General features: G+C 38.0%; 1 protein-coding gene across 2 annotated transcripts in view; it reads right to left on the minus strand.

Annotated features, from left to right (window-relative positions):
- ZDHHC15 (zDHHC palmitoyltransferase 15) overlaps positions 1–12,060 on the minus strand; it is a 156,746-nt gene that overhangs the window by 100,775 nt on the left and 43,911 nt on the right. For both annotated transcript variants that reach the window (XM_019018810.4, XM_019018811.4), the window contains one exon: positions 9,523–9,617. In XM_019018810.4, the coding sequence (XP_018874355.1) occupies positions 9,523–9,617 (95 nt within the window). The remainder of the gene's footprint in view (positions 1–9,522; positions 9,618–12,060) is intronic.

Consider the following 12,060-nt stretch of genomic DNA (forward strand, 5'->3'; position numbering starts at 1 on the left):
TTCGTCTACTTTAGGTACCTCATATAAGTAGAATCATACATATTAGCCTTTTGTTACTGGTTTATTTCACTTAGTACGATGTCCTGAAGTTTTATCCATGTGGTAGCATGTGTCAGAATTTCCCTCTCTTTCCAAAAGCTGAATAATATTCCATTGTATGTATATACTTGATTTTACTTACCAGTTCATTTGGGTTGCTTCCACCTTTTGGCTATTGTGAATAACACTATAAACATAGGTATACAGCCATCTCTTTGAGACCTTGCTGTCAACTCTTTTGGGTATAAACCCAAAAGTGGAATTGCTAGACCCTGTGGTGGTGCTATTTTCAACTATTTCAGGAACCATTATACTGTTTTCCATAGCAGTTACACCATTTTACCATTCCCATCAACAGACTTCAAATGTTCCAATTTCTTTACATATTCACCAACACTTGCTGTTTTACAGTTTTTTTTATAGTAAGCCTTTTAATAAAGATTTTAATAAAGGGTGTGTGGTGGTATCTCATTGTTTTGATTTGCATTAATCTAATGATTAACGATATTCAGCATCTTTTCATGTGCTTCTTTGTGATGGTTAATATTGAGTGTCAACTTGATTGGACTGAAGGATGCAAAGGATCCTGGGTGTGTCTGCAAGGCTGCTGCCAAAGGAGATTAACATTTGACTCGGTGGGTGGGGAAGGCAGACCCACCCTTAATCTGAGTAAGCACCATCTAATCAGCTACCAGCGAATATAAAGCAGGCAGAAAAACGCGAAAAGACTAGACTGCCTAGCCTCCAAGGCTACATCTTTCTGCCAAGCTGGAGCCTTCCTGCCCTCGAACATTGGACTCCAAGTTCTTCAGTTTTGGGACTTGGACTGGCTTTCCTTGCTCCTCAGCTTGCAGATGGTCTATTGTGGGCCCTTGTGATTGTGTGAGTTAATAATACTTAACAAACTCCTGGAGTTTCACGGCTTGTGAGAGGCGAGGAGTTTAGTGACTCTCTACATAATACCTTTGACCATATGTGGAGAACCAAGGAACAAAATCTTTCTCCCATCCTTCCCCAAAGAAACATGTGGCCTTTTACCAGGGTAACTGCATTGGGGAAACGGAAATGATCAGACATTTTGGGAACTACTGGACACTGGCTCTGAGCTGATGATTCCAGGCAAGCAAAAATGTCATTATGATCCTCCAGTTAAAGTAGGGGCTTATGGAGGTCAGGTAATTAATGGAGTTTTAGCTCAGGTCTGATTTACAGTGTCTGGTGTCCAGTGGGTCCCCGGACTCATCTTGTGGTCATTTCCCCAGTGCCAGAATGCATAATTGGCATAGACATACTTAGCAGCTGGCAGAATCCCCACAATGGCTCCCTGACTGGTAGGGAGAGGGTTATTATGGTGGGAAAGACCAAATGGAAGCCATTAGAGCTGCCTCTACCTAGAAACATAATAAATCAAAAACAGTATCACATCCCTGGAGGGATTGTGATTAGTGCCACCATCACGGACTTGACAGATGCAGCGGTGGTGATTCCCACTACATCCTCCTTCAACTCTCCAATTTGGCCTGCACAGAAAACAGATGGATTTTGGAGAATTACAGTGGATTATCGTAAGCTTCACGATGACTCCAATTGCAGCTGCTGTAACAGATGTGGTTTCATTGCTTGAGCAAATTAACACATCTCCTGGTACCTGGTATGCAGACATTGACTTAGTAAATGCCTTTTTCTCCATTCCTGTCCATAAGGCCCACCAGAAGCAATTTGCCTTCAGCTTGTAAGGCCAGTAATATACCTTTATTGTCCTACCTTAGGAGTATATCAACTCTCTGTCTTTGTGACATTATCTTATTGGGAGAGATCTTGATCGTTTTTCGCTTCTGCAAGATATCACACTGGTCCATTACATTGATGACATTATGCTGATTGGATCCAGTGTATAAGAAGTAGCAAATACACTGGACTTATTGGTGAGACAATTGCATGCCAGAGGATGGGAAATAAATCTGACTAAAATTCAGGGACCTTCTACCTCAGTAAAATTTCCAGGGTTCCAGTGGTGTGAAGCCGTCAAAATATTCCTTCTGAGGTGAAGGAAAAGTTGCTGCATTTGGCCCCTCCTACAACCAAGAAATTAGCACAATGCCTAGTGGGCCTATTTGGATTTTAGATGCAACACATTCCTCATTTGAGCATGTTACTCTGGCCCATTTATCGAGTGACCCAAAAGGCTGCCAGTTTTGAGTTGGGTCCAGAACAGGAGAAGGCTCTGCAACAGGTCCAGGCTGCTGTGCAAGCTGCTCTGCCACTTGGGCTATATGATCCAGCAGATCCAACGGTGCTTGAGTTGTCAGTGGCAGATAGGGATGCTGTTTGGAGCCTTTGGCAGGCTCCCACAGGTGAATCACAGCAGAGGTCTCTAGGATTTTGGAGCAAGGCCCTGCCGTCTTCTGCAGATAACTACTCTCCTTTTGAGAGACAGCTCTTGGCCTATTACCGGGCTTTGGTGGAAACTGAACGATTGACTATGGGTCATAAAGTCACCATGTGACCTGAACTGTCTATCATGAACTGGGCACTCTGTGACCCATCTAGCCATAAAGTTGGTTGTGCACATCAGTATTCGATCATCAAATGTAGTGGTATATACGTGATCATGCTCGAGCAGGTCCTGAAGGCACAAGTTACATGACAAAGTAGCTCAAATGCCCATGGTCTCCACTCCTGCCACCTTGCCTTCTCTCCCCCAGCCTGCACTGATGGCCTCATGGGGGGTTCACTACGATCAGTTGACAGAGGAAGAGATTACTAGGGCCTGGTTCACAGATGGTTCTACACGAAATGCAGGCACCACCTGAAAGTGGACAGCTGCAGCACTACAGACCCTTTCTAGGACATCCCGGAAGGACAGCGGTGTAAAGAAATCTTCCCATGGGGCAGAACTTTGAGCACCACACCTGGTTGTGCACTTTGCATGGAGGAAGAAATGGCCAGATGTGCAATTATATACTGATTCATGGGCTGTAGCCAATGGTTTGGCTGGATGGTTAGGGATTTGGAAGAAGCATGATTGGAAAATTGGTGACAAAGAAATCTGGGGAAGAGGTATGTGGATGGACCTCTCTGAGTGGTCATAAACTGTGAAGATATTTGTATCCCATGTGAGTGGTGACCAACGGGTGACTTCAGCAGAGGAGGATTTTAATAATCAAGTGGATAGGATGACCTGTTCTGTGGACATCACTCAGCCTCTTTCCCCAGCCACCCCTGTCATTGCCCAATGGGCCCATGAACAAAGTGGCTGTGGTGGCAAGGATGGAGGTTATGCATGGGCTCAGTGACATGGACCTCCACTCACCACGGTTGACCTGGCTATGGCCACTGCTGAGTGCCCAATTTTGCCAGCAGCAGAGACCAACACTCAGCATTCAAATTGGCACCATTTCTTGGGGTGATCAGCCAGCTACCTGGTGGCAGGTTGATTATACTGGACTTCATTTATTAGGAATGGGCAGAGGTTTTTCCTCACTGGAATAGATACTGACTCCGAATACAGGTTTACCTATCCTGCACACAATGCTTCTGTCTATACAGTTCATGGATTCATGGAGTCCCTTATCCACCATCACGGTAATCCACACAGCACTGCCTCTAACCAATGCACTCATTTTACGGCTAAAGACGTGAGGCAGTGGGCTCATGCTCATGGAATTCCCATGTTCCCTATCATCCCGAAGCAGCTGGATTGATAGAACAGTGGAATAGCCTTTTGAAATCACAATTACAATGTCAACTAGGTGACAATACTTCGCAGAGCTGGGGCATAGTTCTCCAGAAGGCCGTGTATGCTTTCAATCAGCATCCAATATATGGTACTCTTTCTTGCATAGGCAGGATTCATGTGTCTAGAAATCAAGTGGTGGAAGTGGAAGTGGCACTACTCACTATCACCCCTAGTGATCCACTAGCAAAATTTTTGCTTCCTGTTCCCACTACATTATGTTCTGCTTGCCCAGAGGTCTTTGTTCCAGATGGAGGAACATTGCCACCAGGAGACACAACAATTCCATTAAACTGGAAGTTAAGATTGCCACCTGGACACTTTGGGCTCCTCCTACCTTTAAGTCAACAAGCTAAGAATGGAGTTATAGTGTTCCCTGGGGTGACTGACCCAGACTATCAAGATGAAATCAATTTACTACTCCACAACAGAGGTAAGAAAGAATATGCATGTAATACAGGAGTAGAAGGTGGTCATCAATACCAGCTACAACCACGTGACCAGTTGCAGAAACAAGAGCTATAATTATCATGAGTATTTCCTCCTTCTTTTCTTAAAAACATATTTGTGCATGTATACACTCGTACTAAGAAAATATCTTCCTTCTATTTCCTTTTTCCTTTATCATGTGACATAAGATTTATTGACTTCATATCAGCATTTAAGTATTGTTAACTTTATGTAATAGCATTTGGTTTGGGTATTGGTGTGTTTCTGGTTGTACAAAGGATAGTTGTATCATGTCAGGCATAATTATGATCTTATTATTGTCTTTATTTGAAGATTATGTATGGTCTCAGGAGATGTGTATGGTTTCAACTTGACAAGGGGTGGACTTGTGATGGTTAATACTGTGTGTCAACTTGATTGGATTGAAGGATGCAAAGGACTGATCCTGGGTGTGTCTGTGAGGGTGCTGCCATAGGAGATTAACATTTGATTCAGTAGGCTTGGGAAGGCAGACCCACCCTTAATCTGGATGGGCACCATCTAATCAGCTGCCAGTGAATATAAAGCAGGCAGAAAAACGTGAAAAGACTAGACTGGCCTAGGCTCCAAGCCTCCATCTTTCTCCTGTGCTGGACCTTTCATGCCCTCAAACATCGGACTCCAACTTCTTCAGTTTTGGGATTCAGACTGGCTTTCCTTGCTCCTCAGCTTGCTGATGGCCTATTGTGAGACCTTGTGATTGTGTGAATTAATACTTAATAAACTCCCCTTTATATATATATATATACACACACACACACACACACACACATATATCTGTACTTTTATTATACTTACACTTTTATATACTCACATATATGTGTGTGTGTATATATATATATAATCCCCTTTTATATATATATATATAAAATCCCCTTATATATATATATATATATAATCCCCTTTATACACACACACACACACACACACACTATTAGTTCTGTCCGTCTAGAGAACCCTGACTAAAATATTCCTGAGCATTGAGGTATCTTCTTTGGAGAACTGTCAAGTTATTTACCCATTTTAAAACTGATCTGCACATATAACCCTTGAAACTAAAATAAAAATTGAAATTATTTTTAAAAAATAAAATGAGTTGGCCAGGCGCGGTGGCTCATGCCTGTAATCCCAGCACTTTGGGAGGCCGAGATGGGTGGATCATGAGGTCAGAAGATCGAGACCATCCTGGCTAACACGGTGAAAACCCATCTCTACTAAAAAAAATACAAAAAATTAGCCAGGCGTGGTGGCGGGTGCCTGTGCTCCCAGCTACTCGGGAGGCTGAGGCAGGAGAATGGCGTGAACCCGGAGGTGGAGCTTGCAGTGAGCCGAGATTGCGCCGCTGCACTCCTGCCTGGGTGACAGAGCGAGACTCCGTCTCAAAAATAAATAAATAAATAAAAATAAATAAAAAAATGTTTTTTGTTTAGCTGTAGTTTTTAAATATTCCGTATAATAACTCTTTATCTAACATATTACTTATATTTTCTGCTATTCTGTAGGCTGCCTTTTCACTCTGTTAAATGTATCCTTTGACATATGAAAATTTTAAATTATGATGTAGTCCAATTTATGTATGTTTGCTTTTTTACAGTGTTGGTGTCATATCCAAGAAATTCCCAAACCAATGTTATAAAAATATTCCTCTGTGGACTTTTTTTCTAAGTTTTATAATCCTAGCTCTTAAGTTTAGATCTTGGATCTATTTTAAGTTAATTTTTATATATGGTGTGAGGTAAGGGTTCTACATCATTCTTTTGGATATGGACATCCAGTTATCCCAACACCACTTGTTGAAGACTGTGCATTCTCCATTAGAATGCTTTTAGCATGGCTGTTGAAGATTTCTGACCAAATATGCAAGTGTTTGTTGTTGGGCTCTTTATCCTATTCCATTGGTCTACATATCTGTCCTTATGCTAGTACCACATTGTTTTGATTACTGTAGCTTTGTAGTAAATTCTGAAATCAGGAAGTGTGAAGCTACAACTTTGTTCTTTTTCAAGATTGTTTTTGGTATGTGGGATCTCTTGATATTCCATATAAATTTTAGAAAATGACTTTTTATTTCTGCAAGAAAAAGATCATTGGGATTTTGATATAAATTGCATTAAATCTATAGATTGATTTGGATAGTATTTACGTTTTAACAATATTAACTCTTCCAATTCATGAATAAAGGATGCTTTTCCCTTTATTCATGTCTACTTTCTTTCAGTGACATTTTTTAGTTTTCACTTTAGAAGTCTTTCACTTTTTTGGTTATGTTTCTTCCTAAGTATTTTATTGTTTTTGGTGCTATTATAAATGAAATTGCTTTTTTAGTTTCCTTTCAGATTGTTCATTGTTAGCCTATCAAAACATAATTGGTTTTTGCGTGATGTGGTGATTTTGTATCCTGCAACTTTGCTGAATTCATTTATTATTTGTAATAGGGTTTTACATGTGGAATATTTACAGTTTTCTATATGTAAGATCATACCTACAAACAGAGATAATTTTACTTCTTCCTGTTCAATTTCAATGTCTTTTATTTGATTTTCTTGCCTACTTGCACTAGCCAGAGGAAATGTTTCTTATTTTTTTTTAAGAAATTTGGGAAGGATTGATGTTAATTATTCCTTAAATATTTGATAGAATTCATCTGTGAAGCCATCTGGTCCTTGGGTTTTCTTTGTTGGCAGGTTTTTGATTACTAATTCTATATCTTTACTTGTTAAAAGTCTATTCAGATTTTTTATTTCTTCTTGAGTCAGTTTTGGTAGTTTGTGTCTTTCTAAAAGTTTTTCCATTTCATCTAGGTTATCAAATTTAGGGGCACACAATTTTTCATGTTATTTTCTTATAATTCAATTTATTTAAAGTTGGTAGTTACATCTCCACTTTCACTTCTGATATTAGTAACTTACGTCTTCCTTTTTTCCTCTCTCCTTCCCTTCCTTTGTTCCTTCCTTCTTTCCTTTCTTCCCTCCCTCCCTTCCTAATATAAGTAATTTGTGCCTGTACTCTTTTTTATCTTCCTTTCTCCTCCCTTCCCTCCCTTCTCCTCTCCTCCTCTTCCTCCCCTCCCTTCCCTTCTCCTCTCCTCCTCTTCCTCCCCTCCCTTCCCTTCTCTCCTCTTTTCCCTTCTCTTCCCTCCTTCTCTCCTTTTCAGTCTAGCTAAATAAAGGTTTGACAATTTTGTTAACCTTTTTAGAGTCTCAGTTTTGGTTTTGTTAGGTCTCTGTATTATTTTCTATTCCTTATTTTGTTTACTCCTGTTCTAATCTTTATTATTTCCTTCTGATTACTTTGGTTTTAGATTGCTATTTATTTTATGGTTTTTTAAGATGAAAAGTCAGACTATTTCGAAATTTTTATCCTTTTTAAATGAAGGTGCTTACAGCCATAAATTTTTTTCTGAGCACTGCTTTATTGCATCCCCTAATTTCTGGTAAGTTTTTTCTTGTTTTCATTCATCTCAAAATATTTTCTAATTTCCCTTATGCTGTCTTATTTGATTCATTTGTTAAGCATGTGTTTAATTTCCACATATTTATGAAACTGTAGATTTCTTTGCGTTATTGATTTCTGGTTTCATTCCATCACAATCAGAGAAGATATTTTGTGTCTTTTAAATTTATTGAGTCTTGTATTATGGCCTAATATATCGTCTATACTGGAAAATATTCCGTGTACACTTAGGAAGAAAGTACATTTTACTCTTTTTGGGTGATCTATATAGGTGTGTTACATGTAGCTGGTTTGGTGTTGTTCAAATCCTCCATTTCCTTATTGATCTTCTGTTTAGTTATTGTATCCATTATTGCAAGTGGGGTATTAAAGTCTCCAACTATTACTGTGTAACTGTTATTGTGTATTTTTTTCTTTATTTCTCTCAGTTTTTGCTTCTTATAATTTGGGGCTCTCTTATTACATGCATATATTTTATAACTGTCACATATTCTTGATAAATTGACTCTTTTGTAAATATATGTCCTTCTTTGTCTCTTGTAACATTTTTTTACTTAAAGAGTCTTTGTTGTATGATATTAATATAACCACCCTTGCTCTGTTTTGATTACTATTTACTAGTAATATCTTTTTCTAGCTTTACATTTTCAACCTATTTATGTCTCTGGTTCTAAAGTTAGACTTTTGTAAACAGTATAAAGGTAAATCACAATTTTTTATCCATTCTGTCAATTTCAACCTTTTAATTGAATAGTTTAATCCATTTATGTTTCAAGTAATTACTTATTATGAATAACTTCTGTCATTTTACTCTTTATTTTCTTCATATCTCATATCTCTTACATTCCTAAATTTCTACATTATTGCCTCTCTCTGTAGTTAACTTTATTTTTCTTGTGCACCGTGTTGGCTTCATTAAGGAGACAGTATTTTTCCTAATGTTCGGAGGCTGGAAAGTTTCCCTATTGTTCTTTTACTACTTTGGAACCTACCCTAATTTAGAGTAGTTACACATTACAAATGCCTGATATAATCACAAATTATTTCATGAACCCTTAAAAATATTGCATGAAACACTTGCATTTAAGGTAACAGTCTGAAAATGATTGATTTAACTATTGTGCTTTTTTCTCAGAGTTGTATTTCAGAGTCTCACTGAAATGAAATAACAGCACTAAATAAATAAAATAATCACTGGTACTAAAATAGTAGTTTCATAGAATTGAATTAGATGAGGCCTCAGAGTCCAAGTGGGTTCTTGTTTTCTAATTATATCACCAATGCAGGTAGTGGTTTCCTACTCTTTTTAAAATTTGAGACAGGGTCTTACTCTGTCACTCAGGCTGGAGTGTAGTGGCACCATCACAGGTCACTGCAGCCTCAAACTCCTGGGTTTAAGTAATCCTCCTGCCTCTGCCTCCTGAGTAGCTGGGAACACAGGTGTGCTCCACCATGCCCAGCTAATTAAAAAATTCTGTGTATTGACAGGGTCTCACTTTGTTGCCTAGGTCTCAAACTCCTAGCTTCAAGTGATTCTCCCGCCTCAGCCTCCAAAAATGTTGGGAATACAGGTGTGAGCCACAGCACCCAGTTGGCTTCTTAGTATTAAAGATATCCAGAGCTGGTGATTTCACAAACTCCTTCAATAGCCTATCCTACCCTCAATTCACCTTTATCACTAGGAGTTCTTTAAGATTACCCTGACTCTTTCTTATTATTTACTCCTCTTTTTGTCCTCTTCTTGCTTTATTGTCACTTCTACTTTTTTCTGTTCTTATCCTTTAAGAAGTAACCAATATTCTTACCTTCTGGTTTGGCTGCTGTGGGAGTGTAAAGATAGACTTCCAGTAGGTCCAGGTAAAGAACACAAAGATGGCATGGTAGAGTATGAGGTAAATAACTGAAATAAAAAAAAATCAGTGTTTATACTATCTTTTTATCCATTTCTAAGAGTTCAAAAATACAAAGCTCCATGACGAATTTTTATTCTGTTTTCCTATTAACATGTATTCTCTGGTATTATTATGAAGTGTTAATTTTATTTTCCCATACAGTGACAGAAACAAGCCATAATGACAAACCTGAAACAAAGACATTCTGCAAGTTGCACACCTTAAAAGTTGCCATGTGATTCTTGAAGTAAAGGGGGAAATGTCCTTTATGACAATGTAGGGAAAACTACTTCAGCCAATTGTCATTATCTTTGCTACTTTGAGTACTGAAAGGTGATAATGACACAATTTACACAGCACTTTAGAGTTTACAACATGCTTTCACATATATTATTTCATTTTATTTTCTCAATAAATTTGTAAGATAGGTAATAAGATAGGGATAGTCGATTAACTACCAGAGGTAGTTGATTAACCAAAGTCACACAGGTAGTCTATAATGTAGCCAGGTGTTAAAGACTAAACAGTTTTTTTCTTTTAAAAAAGTTTGTATAAATTCATGGAGTACAAGTAAAATTTTGTTACATGCATAGGTTGCACAGTGGTGTAGTCAGGGCTTTCAAGAGTATCTATCACTTGAATAATGTACATTGTACCTATTGAGTAGTTTCTTATCATCCACCCCTCTCCCACCCCCTCACCCATACCAGTCTCTATTATCTATCATTCCACAGTCTATTTCCATATGTACACATTATTTAGCTTCCACTTATGAGTGAGAACATGAGGTATTTGTCTTTCTGTGTCTGAGTTGTTTCACTTAAGATAATGGCCTCCAGTTCCATCCATCTTGCTGCAAAAGACATGATTTCATTCTTTCTTATGGCTGAATAGTATTCCATTGAAGATTATATACTTTTGAAGTGTGGGTTGTACTTCTGAGACAGTTATAAAAGTGGCTCTCTACTACCTTTCTTTTCATACCCTTTGCCTTTTAGATAGCTCTTCTCATATGAGATATTTTGGTATTCTCCACAGAGGTGGTTATGAGACTGCAAGACTGTGAGTCCTTAAATGGTATGGTCTTATTACTTCAATCCATCAGAAAGACTCAAGGGAATAATGACTCAAGACCAACTTAATAGGACTGAGCCTCTCATATATTTATAATTGAATTGAAAAAAAAAAAGAGACTCTACTCTCCTGGCCCAGTTCTCCCAGCCCTACAGGACAAGACCATTTATATGTGCTTGATTTTTGTAACTATGGAATCTCATTTTAAAATTCAAGCAATATAAAGTAAAAGGTAAATGTCCACCCCACACATACATCTAACTTCTCACCTCCCCATTCTAAGGCACAACACCTCTTTGGTGTTTGGTATGTATCATTCCAGATTCTCTTATTTGTATATGTTTATACAAATATATGTACACCACAAACATGAAAGATTTGTAATATTTTAACATTTTTAATTATATCTCTTTTTAAAAGTAATATATTTATAAGTTTTAAAATCTGAAAGTATGGAATAGTATACAGTGAAAAGTCTTCCTTCTATACCTGTCCCCCAGCCACCCAGTTCTCCTCGCTGGAAGCAACCAACATCACAAAGCCATGACTTTATTGTGTATCCTTTATGATTTTATACATATAAAATCACCCAAATAGTGTGTTTTTCCACAAATGGCAGTATTCTATACACACTGTTTTGTACCTTACTTCTTTTTCACTTACTATAAGTTACCATAATTTATTTAACCAGGCTGTCTCTGAGGAAAATTTGTTCTTCCCCCTTCTCTTGCTAATACAAATAATGCTTCAATGAATAATTTTTATATATGTCATCAGCACATGCACAAAAAATATCTATAGGATCAATTCTCTGAAGTGGAACTGCAAGGTCAAAAGGCATGTCTTTTGGTAGATACTGCCAAACTGCCATTAAGAATATTTGTATTTAATTTATATTCTCATCATCAATAAGTGAGAGCACCTCTTCCATTGCCCTCTAGAATTCAAGATTTTTTCAAGAGTTGTGTCCAGAGTTTAGCTGGCTACCCCCTGGGAGTGTCTCTAGGCTAGCCTTTGTGAAGTGTTATCATACTTTTTTCTCTTAGGCAATGCCTTTAAATTTTTTTTAATGTGTTATCTTTTGCAATTGTTTTGTTTCTTTGATTTTATGAGGTTTGGACGGGGAAAATTACATGACTAAGTTATGTCAACCCATGTTCCTTCAGTATGGGAGTGTGAAATCTTTGATTTTTAAAGAGATCAGGAGAAAACAATTTCATCTTTACCCTCTCATTATACACTTCAAGGGTAATGTGGTTAACCAATTTGGATCACCTGAGTGACTGAGCACTAAACTCCTACACTTGGCAGTATCTTAAGCACATTAACTGTATTTTTAATTCCAATGATTGAGATGGGAAGTGTGGGACTTTAACT

Source organism: Gorilla gorilla, chromosome X (assembly GCF_029281585.2).
Source record: "Gorilla gorilla gorilla isolate KB3781 chromosome X, NHGRI_mGorGor1-v2.1_pri, whole genome shotgun sequence".
In the NCBI taxonomy this organism is placed as follows: domain Eukaryota; kingdom Metazoa; phylum Chordata; class Mammalia; order Primates; family Hominidae; genus Gorilla; species Gorilla gorilla.